The sequence below is a fragment of the Grammomys surdaster genome, unplaced genomic scaffold (assembly GCF_004785775.1).
Source record: "Grammomys surdaster isolate TR1022 unplaced genomic scaffold, NIH_TR_1.0 126063, whole genome shotgun sequence".
Taxonomy (NCBI): domain Eukaryota; kingdom Metazoa; phylum Chordata; class Mammalia; order Rodentia; family Muridae; genus Grammomys; species Grammomys surdaster.
Window position 1 is genome coordinate 1,309,659 of NW_021620873.1, and position 19,854 is coordinate 1,329,512.

The 19,854-nt window shown below is 48.8% G+C and overlaps 1 protein-coding gene and 1 long non-coding RNA gene across 4 annotated transcripts in view; one reads left to right on the top strand and one right to left on the bottom strand.

Annotated features, from left to right (window-relative positions):
- LOC114610916 overlaps positions 1-1,797 on the bottom strand; it is a 24,816-nt gene extending 23,019 nt beyond the window's left edge. The window contains exon 1 of the long non-coding RNA XR_003709750.1: positions 1,689-1,797. This is a non-coding gene — a long non-coding RNA (uncharacterized LOC114610916). The remainder of the gene's footprint in view (positions 1-1,688) is intronic.
- Sall1 (spalt like transcription factor 1) lies at positions 890-17,704 on the top strand. 3 transcript variants are annotated; one of them, XM_028755557.1, is made up of 4 exons: positions 890-1,022; positions 2,599-2,691; positions 11,578-15,002; positions 16,126-17,704. In XM_028755557.1, the coding sequence occupies exons 2-4, from the start codon at positions 2,616-2,618 to the stop codon at positions 16,564-16,566; spliced, it is 3,942 nt and encodes a 1,313-aa protein (XP_028611390.1). In that variant the 5' UTR covers positions 890-1,022; positions 2,599-2,615; the 3' UTR covers positions 16,567-17,704. The 3 variants fall into 3 exon arrangements, with proteins under 3 accessions (XP_028611390.1, XP_028611392.1, XP_028611389.1); XM_028755559.1 differs by lacking the exon at positions 890-1,022 and adding an exon at positions 1,539-1,564 and having other exon boundaries at positions 16,126-16,964; XM_028755556.1 differs by lacking the exon at positions 890-1,022 and having other exon boundaries at positions 2,541-2,691; positions 16,126-16,964.
- Positions 17,705-19,854: the final 2,150 nt, after the last annotated feature.

Genomic DNA, 19,854 nt, shown 5'->3' on the forward strand with positions numbered 1-19,854 from the left:
AGGCCAGGACTTTCAAGAAGCCAAGAATGTTGAAGACTGTTGAGGGCGGCTCTAAATACCGGCAGATTCAAGGAAGAAAGGTGCGCCAGGAAGCTTCGGCGCACCCTAAGGGGTGCGCGTTGGTGTGTTTTCAAGCGCGCCGATTTGCGGGGTAGGGGAGAGTGCTGGATTTCAAAGTGCTCAGGTCTGATCCCATTCCCGGGGGTTTGGGGAAAGCAAGCGGCTCGCACCCCAGGAGTGAGCAAATCCATCTTTGCCGAGAGATCTCTTTAAATATTCAGTGAGAAATAATGGCATTTGAAACACCACCTATGGAAACATTATTATCTTCATTCTTCAACATCAGAGCCACTGATAGCTTCGTTTGTCTTTTTATCAAAATCTCCAGTACCGAACAGAACCTGGGGAGAAGGGAAGAGCGAGGTGCGGGGGAGAGTGGGAGACCAGGGAGACGCGCGAGGGGTGGGTGAGCAGCGACAAAATAAGAAAAGGGAGGAAAGGGTGGACGGGGGCAATGACAGAAGGGAGAAGTTAAAGCAAGAAAGAATAAAGTCCGCAGACAGAAAAAGATACTGTCAACTAGCACACAAAAGATTATAGAGGGAAAAGAAAAAAACCGGGGGAAGGGGGCAAAAAGCCATTTAGGAGAGTGCGATTTGAGTCCTGAGTTCCAAGGCTCTTCTGCTACGAAGGGTAGTGTCCACTTCGCGCGAGCCGACTGTGTCACGATCCAGACTCAAAGGCGCTCCAGAATTGGGGCGTCCTTATGAGCCCTCTCCTCTCCCGATCGCGAGATAGGGCAAGGATTGTGTATCTGCACCCCTCCCCCGCCTCCACCCCCATTACTCAGCCGAAGTTTAGTTAGTTTAGTCCTTCGGGTGCAGGACTTCGGGAACCTCGGCAAGCGGAAACCCCAAGGCAGAAGGAGATCTAAACTAAGCCGAGGACCGAGCCTCAGGTTCGCAGGCGCCTAAACCCGGAAGAGGGAATACAGGGCCCGGATCCCTGGGTCCCGTGAGCGGGTAAGAGAGGCTGGCTCCCCAGCTCTGGGAGATAGAGATGGAGAGAAAAGTTTGGGCGCCGCGCGTGGCAAGTGTCGGAAAAGTGAAGGCGAGTCACGGCGTAGCTAGCGGGGCAGAGAACTGGCTCCCCCTCCACGCTCACTCCGGGCAGCCACCTCGTCGCAGGCGAGGCGGCGGCCTCCACCCCTAGGACAGGGAGCACTAGGGTCCGGGGTAGAGGCGGTGCCTAGGGTCTGGCTCCAGCAGCACCACCCATGCAGGGGGAGCGCTGCTTAGCCCTGGATTAGCGGCCCCCCTCCCCTCCCTCCCGCCGAAGCTGAACTCGGAGCTCAAGCAGGTCCCTGCTCTCCACCCGCCCGGGGCTTGGCGGCGCCACGGTGGCCGCCGCCTCCCCGCGGAGTGACGCGCCCTGCAGCCAACCGGGGCGGCTGGGGGGAGGTTCAGGAGGGGGTCCTGGGCGGAGCCGAGCCGCCTCCTTATCCCACGGGCTCGGGGCGCTTCTCCCGAAAACTTCAGCCCTAATTGTCCCGGGAATGTCCAAGGTAGAGAAAGGGAGCTAAGGAGCCAGCAAAAGGCTGGAGGGTCGCCGCTCCCAGGCAGGGAGAGGATGGGGTGGCGAGAAAACGGCCCCTCCCCCCAGGCCCCAAACCCATCACGTCCCCAAACCTTTCCTGGGTCCTCTTCTCCGCACCCCCGCGAGCCCGGGATCCTGAGAATGGAGAACTCTGGGCGAAGGATCTCCGAGCCAGGCGGCGGGGCAGGCGGGAGGGAGGCCCGGCAGCGGGCGGGAGGCGGACCGGCGTGGGGCTGGCTCTTCCCCACTCGCTTTTTTTTTTTTTTTATGAGAGTGGGGGTGGGCTGCTTTCTGGTAGCTCTTAAAGAAATGAAGGAACACTCACGAAACGGGGCGCCCTCCCCCACCCCGTCCTGCCACGGGACTCCCTCCCCCTCGCGGGCCAGCACGCAGCGCGGGAGTTGGGAAGTTCGCCGCTCGCCCGTAGCCTGGGTCCCCAGCCCCCGCCGCCAGCCCCACCCCCACGCGGCCCTGCTCCGCTAGGCTCCCGGGCGAGCATGCTAATTCGGGTCGGCCCAGCCCGGGATGGAGGGCGGGGGAGGGGGGAGGGGAACGAGCGGGGGGCGCCGGCCGGGACGCTGGGCGCGCAGTGGCGAGGAGGCAGGCCCCCGGCGGCCCGGCCGCGGAGTCCCGGGCGGTCGCCAAGAGGGTTAACCAAGAGTCGGGCGGCGCGGCGCGCAGAGCCAGCCCCGCGGCCGGCTTATTGGGCCAGCGCGCGGAGAGACAGGGGTCTGCAGCAAATCACGAACTAATTGATTAAGGCGAGCGGGTTTGAATAGCGCTGGCCCGGTGCCAATCGCCTTTCAAAGAGCCCCTCTATGATTAATCGCAATGCATTATTGATAATCATAATTATAGCAGGACACATGCGCGCTGTGCCCGGGGCCGGGGAGCCGGGGAGGGGGCGGGCGGGCCGGCGGGCGGGGGGAGCCGCCGCCGCCGCCGCTCGATTTCCGTAATTTTGAGAAGATTTTTTTTTAGTAATTTTTTATTCTGCCCCAGCTGATGTTTGAGCCAGCATGTCGCGGAGGAAGCAAGCGAAGCCTCAACATTTCCAATCCGACCCCGAAGTGGCCTCGCTCCCCCGGCGAGATGGTGAGTGCTCCGGCCCGCGCCGCGGACACACAGACACGCACTCACACGCACACTCGGACCCACGCACACGCGGCGGGCCCCGCGCCCACCGTCGCTCTCGCCTTCTGTACTCCGCGCGTCTGGTTTTATTTTATGCTTCCTCGATTTCAATTTGCCGGGCCAGGCTTCCCCCTGTCCCGGGAGAGCCAGCCTATCCCGGCTGGAGCTTTCCGGAGTTCCGAGTCCTCGACTGGGCGGAGTGGGGTTGACCGGCTGGCTCTCTCCTCCGCCCAGCGGGTCCGAGGAGCCGCGGCCACGACCCTGCTGCCCCGAGGGGCGATCTCACGGGCAGAGGCCATACGTGGATGCCCACGCGTGGTCTCTCCCGCTTCCCCGCGCGCCACCCGGGTCCCGGGGCTGGGCCTCTGTCGCCTGGGCCTCGCCGCCCAGCCCTGCGGCCAACGTTAAAGAAGTTTACTTCGTGCGGGTGGCTGAACGCCGAGCGCGTGGGGAACTCGCCGTACCCCACCCCCCGCCCCAACTCTCTCGTTTCCACTTGACTAGCGGGCGAAAAGTGGTACCTTTGGGGGTTCCGAGCCGTGAGAACTGGGGATTGGGGTGGAGGAGCGACATCCTGGGGTCGCGGCCGAGTGCTGCTCGTCGCTCTGGAGACTGGCTTAGGGACAGGGAAGTGTCGCTTGATCTGGCTTCCCAAGTTTGTCCTCCTGTCGTTTCTCTCCACACTTGTACCCATAACCCGTCAAAGTCGAGCTTGGATGTGTGCTCCCCACCTATTATAGAGTCCCGTCCTTCCGGACCCGTCCTGGAAAGGGTCGTTGGACACTCTCTCGGGTCCCGGGTGTTAGTCCGCCAGACCCCTGGAGCGAGCCGGCGACGAAGGCAGGGTTCCGAAAGGACTGGATGAGTCGGGAAAAGTTTGTGTGCGGGAACTGTGGCCTAGGATAGGAAAGACCGGAGCAGGGAACTGGGACTACGGAGGGAAGACCCCCTCCGACCCCAACTTGACCTGTGCTGTTTCAGGGCAGAGTTTCCGAGCTCCCAGGCCAGAGGCTCCGCTCGGTTCCGGGGTTACCCGGCTCTGTGCCTCACTCTCCGCTGCCTCGGTCGGAGAGGGACCCGACCCGAGGCTCGGCGGCTCCGGCTGCCCTTCGGGATCCTCGATCCCGGGCGTGAAGGAGGGACCTGCACCCCAGCAGAGCTCGGAAGTGTGACCTGAGATCCGCACCTCTGGCCACTCCACTCTGCGGGCGCTGGAGCCCCTACATCGCGGGCTCCGTCCCTAGAGGCCTGGCTCTGGGTGCGGGGATGCACAGGCTGAACCCGAGAGACAAGGGACCGCCAGCTTACTTCCTCCTCGCTCTTGGGAGAGGGCAGTCCTGGCGTGAGACACCTGGACATTTTTTTCAGGCGATCTGAGAGCCATTAAGGCAACTGTTTTGCCCAACACCTTTTGAAGCTGGAAAACTCACCAGTGTGACTCTCTGAGTCCTCCGGAAAGATCCCCTGAAAATACACCCGGCTTCCCACCCCAAAAGAACGGGTTTGAGGGTAAAAACCAGATGAAATTAACCAAGGCCGCAGCGACCACTCGGACTATTTTTGTGGGGTTCCTCAGCTAGTTTCTTAGGCTTGCTGCCGCCCCCACAACAATCTTTCCTCAAGTGAGGCCTTTGCACCGGGATGCTGTTAAAACTTAACAATTTGCATACGGGGGGACAACAACCTGGGGGAAGAGAGGTGTTTTTTTGGTTTTTTCGGATTGTGTTTTTTAACGTGTGCTGATCGCTTGCGTTTTCCACGCAAAAAATTTCAAAAGTAACAATCACCACCTCGGGCTTCGGAAGAAAAGATGCTTGCTAGGTCTTTGCTTTGAGTCTGGATCTGGAAATTTTAATAGTTAAGGCTTCTCATAAAGCGATAGCATTAAAGGGGTTCACTGCCTCCAACTATTAGTATTTATTAGTACAATTTTTTTTTTTTAGTTTATTTGAGCTTTGAGGTAAGTTAATTAAGGAACTGAATCAAGTTTCCTTTCTTTCTCTTTCTTCTTTTTCACTTAATTTCTCCTTTTTCCTTCCTAAAAGCTGGTTCATTGTCCACAAAGCAGTGATTATCCTGAACACCCTAGGAAACACCCCTCCCAGGCCAGCTCCTCGCTCCCTCCTTTTCTTCAGTAGTAATAGTTTTAGGTTATGACTGTTTTTACATGGCTGAACAATAAGTTTGGGAAAAGTTGCCTAGAGGGCAGGTTTTGTAATAGGGTTACAGGATTTAGTGCGCTGTAACAGTACTCCTACACAGGCAGCCCTCCCCACCAGCTGACAGTCAGGAGGGCCCGCCATACCCCGAATCTTTTCATTTGGGAATCGTTGTGAGATACATAGAAACGAAAGTTCACATTTGCTTTTAAAACTCAACTTTCCCCGCAACGGGTCCAGCAGTCTCCATCCATTTCCCTACACATGTGGCTGAGAAGCCACTGCTGGACGTTTGGGATTTTTACTTTGGAAGACAAATCTCTTACTCAGATGCCAGCCTCACCCTTCTTCCTGTCTCAAGAGGGTCTTACTGCATACAGCACATGAAATATCAGACATTACCAAAGTAGATATTGCTTATGCCCAAAGTCGTTCTTGCTTATGTTCCCCAAACTGTCTGACTTCCACACAGAGAGTAAAACCTAGAAAAGTTTTCAGGCCAGCCACAGTGGCCCTGAAGCAGCCACTCCCCTGCCATGTTATGTGGCCTCATACATGTATATGTAGTATGTGTTGTGTTTGAGTTTTACAAAGAAATCTTCGCCTTGCTAAGTAGCTAATCCAACACCTCCATTCGAATTTTTTTTTAAAAGATTATTTAGTTGATCTTAGATTATTTAGTTACTCTTAAAAACCTTGATAGCTTATTCTACTTGAGTATTCCGTAAGGTTTTTTTTTCGGTTTCTTATGAAACTAGGATTGTGGTAAGTAGGATTCATCTCTTTAAAAATATTCAACAAGTCTCCAGTTACTTGTAGAAGGATGACTAGCCTTGGAATGGTTATTTACCATGATGGATAAGTCCTGGAAAAGGGAATGTGTGAATGTAATGATTAATATGTGGTTACTTTTCTTTGAGTTTGGATTTCCAGGTGTGTGTCTGTGTGTCTGTGTGTGTGTGTTTGTGTGTGTGTGTGTTGGGTTTTTTTGTCTGGTTTGGTTTACTCCATTTGGTGATGGTTTCAAGATTCCTGCAGTTACTGCAGGCCCCATTCTGACTCCATTTGTTGAAGTATTTTGCTGCTCAGCTTTTTAAAGGAAAGGATAATATTGGAAGAAACTTTAAACATCGGGAATTAGAGATAAAGTATTGACTCTCCTAAGAAATATCCTGAAAAACTCATCTTACTCATATTAGTAAAGAAATTCTATTATTTACCAAAGTAATTTACCCATTGTAAGCAGCTTAATGGCCACACATTGATTTCTGGGCCCAAAAGGTTAGAGAGAACTATAATGAATTCTCTTTAAAAAAAAAAAAAACTAAACAAACAAATAACAACAACAAAAAAAAACTAAAAAAACTGACACCTGCAAGAAAAGGCAGTTGGAAAGAATTCATGTTTCATTAAGCCTATTTTAAGTTTGGCATAATAAAAGATTCTGGATGAGAAAATGTGAACTGTTTTTGGTCTTGTTTTGTTTTGCTGAGATCTGCTTCAGGCTGCAAATACTTTCTAAAATGTTAAAAAACAAACACACGGCAAAGCCCGATCAGGAGGAGATAAACTGTGCAAAGGTGGCTTATTGGTATTGAGCATTTGTTGGTGTATTTTACATCCAGTTTCTGCCATGGCTCAGGGCACAAGTACCAAATTATAGGTTGCTGTTTGGGAAGCTGTTTCTTTTCCCTATGGTTGGAGGCTTCGAGTTGTCTTTTTACCAACAATATCCTTCAGAAGGCAAAAGCCCACATTTTTCTGGTGGAGAATCTGGAGGGCGGTGGGAGGAGGGATCCAGGCAGGTTCTGGGTTTCAAAACTTAGCCAAGCTCACTCAGTGTGTAGTAACCAGAAAAATCGAAATTCTTCTGCAGCTTAAACGTGGGTTTTCCAACACAGTCCCTGGTGCAGAAAGCCTGTGTTCCAAAATATTCTTAAGAGGAGAGAGAAAGAGAATATTAACCTGGGGCTTGACAATCCTCCCCCATGAAGGAAAAAAGTTTGTGTGCCAGGCTTTAGAAAACCTGGACGTGTAAAGCTGTTTTAACCTTTGCCAGCCTCCTCCCATGCAGAGGTGACAAGGTCCAGATCATAATGTGTCCTTCAGTGTCTTCCCGGTGACCCCCAATTTGAGTCTTGCTAGTCACTTAGCAGGAACTTGGTAGTTTATTTTAGTTTCTCCTTATCAGCTTGGCTTCTTTTCCTAACCTTATTCCCCTGCCACCCCCAGATGCCAGACCCCCAAAGGGGAAGATTGACAGGTAGTTCCCACAGCTCAGCTTCACCCTCCAACAACAGGGATTTAGTTTCTTGTGACTTTGCCAATGTTTGTGTAGTCAGCGTTTAGATCTCGCCTTAAGGAGTCTCTTTTACGCGTCACTGGAATAGGAAAGCCACAAAGCAGTTTGTGAACAAACCCTTGCTGTTGGATCCCCATCTAGTGTTCAGTTTGATTCATCCATGGGGAAGACATTTTCCCCTTTCACTGTGAGCCGGAGGTGGGTCTGGACCAGAACTTTAAGTGGAGTATCTTGTCCATGTTATTTTTCTCAGAGGTTTCTCTTGTCTCCTTCCACACAATCAGGGCTGACACTGTACACTTGGAGGACAGTTCATTTGTCATTTGATTGCATGCTGCATAAAAGGAACTTCAGACATTATAGAAAATATGTGTAGCATATGTTGTATTTACCACTTTTCCTGGAACCTTAAGTTGGACGTTCAGATCCTGCTTTTAAAAAATAAAACAAAAAGATATAGCATCACTCAATCAAATATGTTCGTGATCGCCTTTGCAAGCAGGTCTGTGGGAAGAAACGGCCTGTTAAAATTAGGGGCCTCAAGTCCACTGTTGTCTGAGTTCTATTAAGAAATGCTAATGTAGTCTTAAGGTACTGGCAAGTAGTGTTAAGTGTCTTTCTGAGGAGCTCCCAAAGAGAAAACTAAATCTGGTAGAGCCTGGTGGTTGGTTTCTAGATTTTTGTTTTGTTTTGCTTTGCTTTGTTTTCTGTTTTCTTTCTGTTTTCCTTTTCTTCCTTTCCTGGCTGGCTGAACCTCTCTGTGAGAGGCACAGTTTTATTTTTGCTTTCTGAGTAGACAGGTCCACTTCATTTTCCTGCTTCCAAATTCTGCTGTGTTTGGTGAAGAGGATAAAAAGTGACAAATTTGAATTGGGTACCTAAATAGTTCAGCAAGAGCTTAAACATCTGGAATTTTAGTGTCAATTTGGTAACAATGCGACATCTCCTCCTTCCTCCAAAAAAGAACTGAAATTCTAAGCATCTTTTTGAGTTTGCTGAGGGGGAAAAAAAAAGCTCTTGCTTTGTAAATGTTCCTATCTGACTGGAATTACGAAATTAATGTGAATGCAAAATCCATAGAAAAGGATCTGGAATGTGATTTTGCACCACAATAGGAGGAACAAGGGAACTGTAGTTACCATAACGAGGTCACCGGTCACCAGTTGCCATCCTGTGTAACAGATTATTGAAAGAGATACAAGATAACAGAGGGTAGGAGCAGAAAAAAAAATGAATTAGAACACAAGGGTCTCTCTCTCTCTCTCTCTCTCTCTCTCTCTCTCTCTCTCTCTCTCCCCCCCCACCCGTGTGTGTGTGTGTGTGTGTGTGTGTGTGTGTGTGTGTGTGTGTTTCTGCCTGCTTGTTATCTAATTGCAACTTAAAGTTATTCCTCTTAGAAATTGGGGCTAAGAGCCATGCTGGTTTCCCTGGCCTGTCTTCTTTCTCTTGAAGCTACTTCGCTGGAATTCTGTTCACAATGCAGATGGGTTTAAAGTTAGTCACTTTAGAGTGTAGCAACACCTGCTTCTGAACTGAATCAAAATAGATGCCAGGATTGGGAGGGAGCAGATTGTTCATAAACATCAGGAAATTAAATTAGCTGATGGTACAGTGAGATCAAATGTCAACTTCCTAAATTGTGAAAATCGTAGCTCAAATATGGGCAACTTTTTAACAGGGTCTCTCTCTTAGAAGCAAGCAGGCGTTTATCTCTAAGCATCTTTATTTTTTTCCATCACATTCACATAATCCTAAATATACAAAAATTCCGGTTGAAAAACTTGAAAATTCTCAAGTGAGTCTTGAAGCGGCACAAATGCGGACTCCCAGGACAGGGAAGCAGTCATCGGTGTAACCTTCTAAAGTAACCTTCCTTTTATTATTTTCTATATATTATGAGAAGATCAGATGTTTGCAAGTTATAAAGAATTAAAACGCCCTTTAACCGTGAGCACAGATGTGCTAAATATTTGAAGCAACCACATTGTAATGTGTACAATTGATGAAGTCAGTTTTCTGATTTCCCTTGCTGGTTATTTAGTTCTGAATCTGTCATTATTTGTCTAAGCCCAGCTGACCAAGCAAAACTGTGTTTTAAAGTGGCTTTATGTTTTGATAAATGTGAGCTGGTTGAAAAGTATTTTCCACTGAATGCAGAGCTTAATAGAACATGCTGACATAATAGTTTTAATGCATTTTGTTGAAAATGTGTGAACAAACAGAATAGCTTTTGTTCCTTCATAATTGGCTGTAAAAGTAGATGGAAACATAACCATTACATATGGAAATGTGCAAAGAGAAAGAAATAACATTTCTGTCGAATATATTAGGAATTGCGTTGCCTAGTTTAAAATAAGCATCTGAAATGGGGGCATCATTTAAAATCAGTTGTCAAAATACGAAGCTTTACACAGAATTTTTTTGTCACATCATTTTTTTTGTCCCGAGTGAAGCAGGGTAACTTTAGCAAATTTCATTTAATATTTTGTTTGTACTATTTCAAGGCAGGAGAAGAGACAGAAAGTGCTTAAAGCAGCACCTTCAGCGAGCATGGGAATCTGGTGCCAATTAGGATGATTAAACATTAAATTAAAACTGGATCATTATTGGTATTTTCTGCCACAACTGCGATTTGTTTGGTGTTGTTAATGCATGTTGCACTATAACCCCGTGTAGATTTAAAGATGGGGATTAGGAAAGCTGGCTTATTAAATATAACTCAGCCACTAAAATAACTCTCCCAGTGAGGAGAACGTACACGCGTGGTCCGCTCCTCCGGGGCCAGCCAGCCTACTTTACCAGGGGCCCTAATCAACATCCGCATCACTCCAGGCAGATAGAGTTAAGGAATTTTCACAAGTGACTGTTTAGGTGATAATTGTATTTTCTGAAATGTAAAACTCTCCCAAGCTTTTTAAATGCTTAATCCAAAAAGGTAACCTCTGGCTCTTTTGAATACACTCTTGAGTTGGCTGGGATTTGTGGGGTAGGCAGCATTTTGATTTTCCAATGTATTCATATCTGCAATTACTTTTTTTCCCCCTCCTGCAAGTTTTCTAGAAGATTCAATTTGGAAGTCATGGAAACTACCTATTATCTGATTCAGCTCTGTAGAAAAGCATGCAGGGAGGTAATCCTTGAATTAAACAGGTTTTTTTTTTTTCACAGTCTTTGGAGATGACCACACACCATTTGTACAACAGGAGTTTGGTGTTCCCCATGCTGAGCAAACAAGGGGACGCCATCCTGTCTTTGAATAGGATGTTAGCTTGGAGTTGGAGATTTTGATATTTAATTTACAAATGGGTCTTAGTGGGAAGACATCTGAGCAACCAGTGAAGCCAAACAATCAAGCCATATATATATATATATATATATATATATATATATATATATATATATAGTGTGTGTGTGTGTATCTGGTGGTTCAGGACAATCTGTTAGACAATTGGTAACAGCAAAAGGGAAAGTATTTTTAAAGGCATTCAGACAAGAATTGCCAAAGTCTCCTGCGAGCACGATTTCTTAAGGAAAAGAACCTTCTTCCTCAGCTAGTATTTAGCAGAACTGTGGGTGCCATGCCAATTTTTAGAGACAGAAAGACCACTTTTGAGGAGTTACTTAGAAGGTTGCCACTTGAAACATGGTGGCATCTATCCTTTGCCTAGGAGAATGAGCACCAGAGCACATTCCTGAATTTGAAAAACAAACATCTGTGGGGTGATGCATAGGTACCAGACTACGATCCTGCGTTCTCTTCACTTTGCATGTGTGGGTATTGCTTTCTAGTTTGAAGTTGAAATGGGTCTGTTACTGATGAGACTGAAATGTGTTTGTCACTACTGGGCCTGAGCTAAGGTTCCAGGCAGGGACTTGAGGTGACTCTGAAGTCATCAGTCTGCAGCTGGGTGATACGCATTTTTTCCCCCTTGTCAACAACTGATTGGAACCTGAACGACTACAAATTAGTTTAGTGACAGAACAGACTGTCACAGATATCTTTGCATCAGTTGAAAATGAATAAGGTTGACAGAAACTCAAGAGCCTAATAAGTCCTCAGTGTGCTTGAGGGACCCTCTCCCGGCAAGTAGACAATCAGTGTATAAAATATTGGAAATCAATATTTTGCTATGGAATTTCATTATGTACCAATGTCCTCCCTTCATGGTATTTTATATTTTGATGAATTATCTAAAGGCCTTAGCTATCCAAAATACCAGCTGGATAGGAGTCCCTCAACATCCCAGGAAACACAGCCTGACTTTCAGGGGCCACATTTGGAGTTTTGCAGATAGAAAGCATTTATGGCCTTTTCTCCCATTTTCAAGTCATTACTGACAGTCTGTTCTGGCTTCATTTTAACCCTGCACTTTTTGATGTTTGTAGGGGACACAGAGAAGGGTCAACCAAGTCGCCCCACTAAGAGCAAGGATGCCCACGTCTGTGGCCGGTGCTGCGCCGAGTTCTTTGAATTATCAGACCTTCTGCTCCACAAAAAGAGCTGCAGTAAGAATCAATTAGTTTTGATTGTCAATGAAAATCCAGCCTCCCCACCAAAAACCTTCCCTCCTGACCCGTCTCTCAATAATCCTGAGGAGCAAATGAAAGACGCAGCGAATAAAGCAGACCAAGAAGACGGCAGCGACCTTTCAGAACACAAGGGACTTGACAGGGAAGAGTCCATGGAGGTGGAGGCCCCAGTTGCCACCACCAGCAGCAGCAGCAGCAACGGTGGCGGCCCTCTGAGCGGTGTCACCAACATCACCACCCCAAGCTGCCACAGCGGCTCTTCCACGGGTACCTCAGCGATCACAACCTCTCTACCTCAACTCGGGGACCTGACAACACTGGGCAACTTCTCGGTCATCAACAGCAACGTCATCATTGAGAATCTCCAGAGCACCAAGGTGGCGGTGGCCCAGTTCTCCCAGGAAGCGAGGTGTGGGGGGGCCTCCGGAGGCAAGCTGCTCATCTCAACCCTCATGGAGCAACTCCTAGCTCTGCAGCAGCAGCAGATCCACCAGCTGCAGCTCATCGAACAGATTCGTCACCAAATACTGCTGCTGGCTTCTCAGAGCGCAGACCTGCCAGCACCTTCTATCCCTTCTCAAGGTACTTTACGAACATCTGCCAACCCCTTGACCACACTAAGTTCCCATTTGTCTCAGCAGCTGGCGGTGGCAGCTGGATTAGCACAGAGCCTTGCTAGCCAATCTGCCAACATCAGCGGTGTGAAGCAGCTTCCCCCAGTCCAGCTACCTCAGAGCAGCTCCGGCACCATCGTCCCGCCCACTAGTGGCACTTCTCCCAACATGAGCATAGCTGCAGTTCCGACCCCGTCCTCAGAAAAAGTGGCTTCCAATGCTGGTGCCTCCCACGTCAGCTCCCCGGCCGTCTCAGCGTCATCCTCACCAGCATTTGCAATAAGCAGTCTGTTGAGTCCTGCATCTGACCCACTTCTACCTCAGCCGACCCCAGCTAACGCTGTTTTCCCTACCCCTTTGCCTAACATTGCAACAACTGCAGAAGATTTGAACTCCCTGTCTGCCTTGGCCCAGCAAAGAAAAAGCAAGCCACCAAATGTCACTGCCTTTGAAGCGAAAAGTACTTCAGACGAGGCATTCTTTAAACACAAGTGCAGGTTCTGTGCAAAGGTCTTCGGGAGCGACAGTGCCTTGCAGATCCACTTGCGCTCCCATACTGGAGAGAGGCCGTTCAAGTGCAACATCTGTGGGAACAGGTTCTCTACCAAGGGCAACCTGAAAGTCCATTTCCAGCGCCACAAAGAGAAGTACCCCCACATCCAGATGAACCCCTACCCTGTACCGGAGCACTTGGACAATGTCCCCACGAGCACTGGCATCCCCTATGGCATGTCCATCCCACCAGAGAAGCCAGTCACTAGCTGGCTAGACACCAAGCCAGTCCTGCCCACTCTGACCACTTCCATCGGCCTGCCATTGCCTCCGACCATCCCAAGCCTCACGCCCTTCATCAAGACAGAAGAGCCTGCGCCCATCCCTATTAGCCATTCTGCTGCCAGCCCCCAAGGCTCAGTCAAAAGTGACTCTGGGGCCCCTGATTTGACCACAAGAAACCCAAGTGGGGTCCCAGAGGAAGCTGAAGGGTCTGCTGTGCCACCCTTCGGTGGCAAGAGTGAAGAGAATAGCACGGCAAGCTCGGTCCCAACAGTGGGCAATAGTACCCTGAACTCCCCAGTGGCCGACGGTGGTTCAGGAGGGACCACGTTCACCAACCCTCTGTTGCCCCTCATGTCTGAGCAGTTCAAGGCCAAGTTTCCTTTTGGGGGACTCTTAGATTCGGCCCAGGCCTCAGAGACATCCAAGCTGCAGCAACTTGTAGAAAATATTGACAAGAAGGCCACCGACCCCAATGAGTGTATCATCTGCCACCGGGTTCTCAGTTGTCAGAGCGCCTTGAAAATGCACTACCGGACACACACTGGGGAGAGGCCCTTCAAGTGTAAGATCTGCGGCCGGGCTTTCACCACGAAAGGGAACCTCAAGACCCACTACAGCGTCCATCGGGCTATGCCCCCACTCAGAGTCCAGCATTCCTGCCCCATCTGTCAGAAGAAGTTCACAAATGCAGTGGTCCTCCAGCAACATATCCGTATGCACATGGGAGGCCAGATCCCGAACACCCCGGTCCCTGACAACTACCCCGAGTCCATGGAGTCTGACACAGGCTCCTTTGATGAGAAGAATTTCGACGACTTAGACAACTTCTCAGATGAGAATATGGAGGAGTGTCCTGAGGGCAGCATCCCGGATACACCCAAGTCAGCGGACGCTTCCCAAGATAGCCTGTCATCTTCACCTCTCCCCCTCGAGATGTCGAGCATCGCTGCTTTGGAAAATCAGATGAAGATGATCAATGCTGGCCTGGCAGAGCAGCTGCAGGCCAGCCTGAAGTCAGTGGAGAATGGGTCTGTGGAAGGGGATGTGCTGACCAACGACTCATCCTCAGTGGGTGGCGACATGGAGAGCCAGAGTGCAGGCAGCCCAGCCATCTCAGAGTCTACCTCTTCCATGCAGGCTCTGTCCCCATCCAACAATACTCAAGAGTTCCACAAGTCACCCAGCGTGGAGGAAAAGCCACAGAGAGTGGGGCCAGGCGAGTTTGCCAATGGTCTGTCTCCCACCCCAGTGAACGGAGGTGCTTTGGACTTGACCTCTAGTCATGCAGAGAAAATCATCAAAGAAGATTCTCTGGGAATCCTCTTCCCTTTCAGAGACCGGGGTAAATTTAAAAACACTGCTTGCGACATTTGTGGCAAAACCTTTGCTTGTCAGAGTGCCTTGGACATTCACTACAGAAGTCATACCAAAGAGAGACCGTTCATTTGCACAGTTTGCAACCGTGGCTTTTCCACAAAGGGTAATTTGAAGCAGCACATGTTGACACATCAGATGCGAGATCTACCATCGCAGCTCTTCGAGCCCAGCTCCAACCTCGGCCCCAATCAGAACTCAGCAGTGATTCCCGCCAACTCGCTGTCATCTCTCATCAAAACAGAGGTCAACGGCTTTGTGCACGTTTCTCCTCAGGACAGTAAGGACGCCCCCACTAGTCATGTCCCTCAGGGGCCTCTGTCATCCTCTGCAACATCCCCGGTCCTGCTCCCAGCTCTGCCCCGGAGAACTCCCAAACAGCACTATTGTAACACATGTGGTAAAACCTTCTCTTCCTCGAGTGCCCTGCAGATCCACGAGAGAACTCACACTGGAGAGAAGCCCTTTGCTTGCACTATCTGTGGAAGAGCATTCACGACAAAAGGCAATCTAAAGGTACCTGCTCTGCCTGCCCCCCCACAACCCCTCAGCCCTTCCCCATGCCCTGGCTGGATGATAGCGTGTGCTTCTGGAGGCCTCAGCTGCATAGTCAGGGAGAAGGTTCTGGAAAGGGGACCTGCTTCATGCAGCTGAGGGGGGAGACATGGAGACTTATGAGGTCAGGATCACGGCAGAGACAAGGGCAGCCTGTAGCTTGCTGCCTGTCCCAACGCCTTGAATAATTTGGTACCTAAGCGAAGCAGCAGGCCTCTCTCTGCTGTCTAGCTTAAGTGCATCAAATGAATTGCTTTACCTACCAAATCAGACAGCCTGGCGTTGCCATGGGGTATTGATTAAAGACCTCTGTGTGGCCTGCACACTGCCCATATCACTTAATAATTACAGCTCTCTACGGCTCTCTTCGGCGCATGCAGCTATTTTTCATAACCCCAGTCTAGCCTGGTTTATTTTTCTAGAAACAGTAACATCACTCCTCAGCTAATGGGTATTATGATAATTGATTACACGGCATTTCCTACTGATATGTGTTGGAAATAAAGCAAATATGCTCGTTCTAGAGCAACAGTTGAGCACTCTTCCCTGTGTACATTTTTCTGTTGACAGAGTATTCCTCTGGAGGTTGCTGCCAGTAATGTGGGATGAATAATTACTTTCTGGTTTTTCTCTCTGTGCAGGCCCTCCAATGGGCAATCAGTGAGGGCTACTTTCTTCCCATCTGAAAAGGACATCTACAGGGTAGAGGGTGTCAGATACAATACTTACCACTGCAATGAGAATGGACATAACAATTCTAACCCTGAGAGGAGCTATCTGCGACTGCCTGGCTTGCTTGAGGCCATTATAAGCTAAATACGGGTAATAAAAAAAGAGTAAGTAAGGCGAGTTAGCCCAGGAAGAGGAGAGCCATCCCAGCGCTGCAGAGAGCAAACGTTATTACTAGACCATGGGAGTGGATGGTTCCTGGTGTCTTTTCCCCTGTCTGTCATGTAATAAGAATAGACATTTAGGCCACTTGCTTTGTCGAATGTTGGGATATGAGCTGAGACAGATTTAGCTATTAAGCCCCCGGTTCTCTCTCTTTTTTTTTCTTCTCTCTCTTCCCCAACCCACACCACAGGTCCACATGGGCACTCATATGTGGAACAGCACCCCTGCACGCCGGGGCCGGCGCCTCTCAGTGGATGGCCCCATGACATTTCTAGGAGGCAATCCTGTCAAGTTCCCGGAAATGTTCCAGAAGGATCTGGCGGCGAGGTCAGGAAGCGGGGATCCGTCCAGTTTTTGGAACCAGTATACAGCAGCACTGTCCAACGGGCTGGCCATGAAGGCCAACGAGATCTCTGTCATTCAGAACGGTGGCATCCCTCCAATTCCTGGAAGCCTGGGCAGCGGGAGCAGCTCACCTATCAGCGGGCTGACGGGGAACGTGGAAAAACTGGGGAATGCCGAACCCAGTGCTCCCCTGGCTGGCCTGGAGAAAATGGCGAACAGCGAGAATGGAACCAGCTTCCGTTTCACCCGCTTCGTGGAGGACAGCAAGGAGATAGTCACGAGCTAAAGCTGCCAGAACGCTTCCTCGCAGATGCCTCCCGAGGTTGCCTCCTACCCCCGCCCTTTACCTTCTGGCCCCTGGGACTATGAACTACATTATGAAGACATTCTTTTGTACGTTGTTCAACCTCTAGAGTTCTAAGAAAGCTTATTTATTAGTGCTATAACCTTGCTTTGCAAACAGAGTGCAAGCATTAACTTTGGTCTTCTGTATTTTGGACTGAATACTAATGGACTAGAGTGCTCTAAGCTTGCTGTAACATTTATGGCAATCACAAGTTGCCCTGCTAGGCGGTCTTAATCCGGCATTAACTTATTTTCTATATCCAGTTTAATATGAATCTGGTGTTGATGCAATGCCTCCGTGATACGTTAGATCTCTAATAAAGTCTGTATATAAATGTACACTTTGATCCTGCTGGAAAATTTTATCAGCAAACACATTGTCTAATCTTTCCAAACAGATTTAAGGGAAGGACTTTTTAAGTACAGGCTGAACATTTGAAAGGCTTAGGGGTTTTTTTGTTGTTGTTTGTTTGTTTGTTTTGGTTTTTGTTTTCATTTTGATTCTAAACTTCAACCTGCGTTTTTTGTTGGTTTTGTTTTTAAGGGGTTAACCATTTCCGTTTCGAACTCTTTGTACTGTGCTTTTTACTTGAGTCGTCTTCAATGTTAATAAGTTTCTGTACAGTAATAAGCACGCAGAATTCTTTAGAGGAGAAAAAAAAACCACAAGTGTTGTTTTGGTAGTTGAAACTGAGACGTAGCATTTTTGCCTTGTAGGGTATATTCACAGTAGAAAACGTGTGCTGGAATTTCACAATGCTGCTAACGATAGCATCTTGAACGACCTTCAGTGGAGAAATGTAGATGCTCTTGTATATACAATAAGAAATATCACTTTCATTAAAATGTACATATGGATATGTTCCTTACAAGAGCAAATGCTTCTTGATCAAGAGCAGGTATAGTGTTGGTTTATTTTGTATTAGGTATGGAAGGAAAACGATGGACTGTTACATGCACTTTCTTGGAAAGTTGAAAGGGGGGGGTTCAATTTCTTTAACATTTAATACTTACTAACAACAGAGATACTGTAATTTTACTCAAGTAATCAAATACATTTTTTTTTGCAACAGATAAAACAACATATTGTGTCTGTGTTTTTAGAGTGCATTTCTATCTAGCCAGGGCCCTAAAGGTAGTTTAACATTTCCCTAGGTAGCTGTAAATTGTGTATGTGAGCTAGTAACTCTAAATAAGAAAAAACTGTAAAAGACGTAACAGAATCGGGTTTGCATGGGTCTGCTTTTTGTTTTGGTTTAGTTTTTTGTTGTTGTTTGGTTGGCTTTTGTTTTGTTGTTTGGTTTTTTGTTTGTTTGCTTGCTTGCTTGTTTTTGAGATCTGGTGACTTACCTATTTTCACAAAATCCATTTCTTGTTTGAGAATGTATACTAGTCTCCAGTTTTCTCCAACTCCATATCCAAAGAGAGGGGAAAAAACTGTTAGCTGTGGTTAGAGACCCCATCCTGACAGGTAAGGTCCGTCCTGGTGGATTTCAGCTTTAACTATTCTGGTTCTGTTTCACTTGATTCTGTGTCATGTTTTCTCAGGCAGCTGAGAGCTGGAGATTCCCCATGCAGGAGGGTTATATAGTCTGACTAGAAACTGGGCCTCAACCCAGGAGGTGAACATTTTCTTTATTTAATTAGCCTTTTAGGCATTTAAAAGCACATACATATTTAAAATGACGACAACAACAACAAAAATCTATTATACAGATCTGTAGGAGCAACTTGAAACAGTTCATCTTTCAAGTTAACCTGAGTCTTCTTCCTTCTATCTTTTGTTCCAAGGGTGTGTTTTACTTCTGAGCACAACTTTGGAGTGGTAATAGGCAGGGTCGAAGTTGTCTGCCAAGGGGTGGATGAATTCTCTGTCTCTGGGAGGTGATGAACCTCACCGAACCTCGCTGTGCCCAGGTGAAGCTGACAAACCTGGGCCAACCGGGCGATTCTCACAGAAGCTCCCAGCAGGCCCGGGCTAGTCCAAGGCCACTGACTCTAGCTGTTCTTGCCCAACATTTGTACCTAGACTCTGAAACCCAGAGAGCCAGCACCTGAGCCGCAAGGGTGCTGCTAAAAAGAGCAGAGATCAGGTCCAGCCGGGATGTTCGAGGAAAGCCTTTGTCCTCTGACCTGACCGCGCGGGGCGAGTCCCCTCCCATCCCCCAAGTCAGGGATGGTGGACCGAGTCAGGGAACAGATCAGATAAAAGCCTTGGTTCCCGTTCACCTCCAGGTCCTTTCTCACCACCCTGCCTGCAGCCTTTTTACCCCCTCTCCCTTCAGGAGTGATCACTGGGTTAAGAGGCCAGCCGCTCGGCTGTCCAAGAGACGACGGTCTCCTCGCAGGTCTCGCCTGTCCAGGAGGAGTGGCGTTCCTGGCCTCTGCACGAAGCCTAGGGACGTCGGGGCTATCCCCCGGCTGTGGCCACCACAAGGGGCCAGGCAGTGACAGCGCCTCTGCCACCCTCCCCTGTCACCGCGCTGCAGCTGGGCCCGCTCCCTGGTTGCCGCACTCCCGTCGTGTACTCAGGTCCCGTGGTCCGCGCGATGCCCACAGGGCTGCGAGGCGGTTTCCCCTCTTATCCCTCGAAGCTCCCTATAGCGCCTTCTGCAAGCATGTTAAGGCGAACTGAAGTTGTTTTGGGTTCAGCCAGATTTTTGGAAGCCTCCTCGGCCCTCGCGATAAGATCTCAGTCTCGGCCTCTCTGCGCCCCTCCTCCCGCCTTTTGTCCCGACCTATCTGTATCGATTGATGACCATTGTAATGCATCGATCACTACCTGCCCATTCCTCTCTAAGTGTATTCCAAACCCAGAAAGCACCCGCAGCCCGGAGATAAACAGGCAAGGTCTGAGCTCAGCCCAGCCGTAGAGATATGGATTGATATTCATAAGCCACTAGGTGGGTTCCCGGCAGATTATGAGACCAAGCCTGGCCCATCTTTCCTCTCCGACTCTGCCACCCGAGCCTCCTTTTCCCCTTTTGGAACTTGAGGGGCAACCTAGTTGAAATCAGGTTGTCTGAACTAAGAAGGGTCGCTGTAGACTGCAAAGACAGTTAAGTTCACAAAAGTTTTAAACCAAAACTACTCACTTAGGTTCCATTTTTCTTAAATGGGAATTGTAAATATACCTAAAAGTTTAGCGGTGCCAATGGACCAAAATGTACCGACTTTAAGGACTTATATTTGCTTTTAAACCCCATGTGTCTTTCCCTCTAATTTCTTT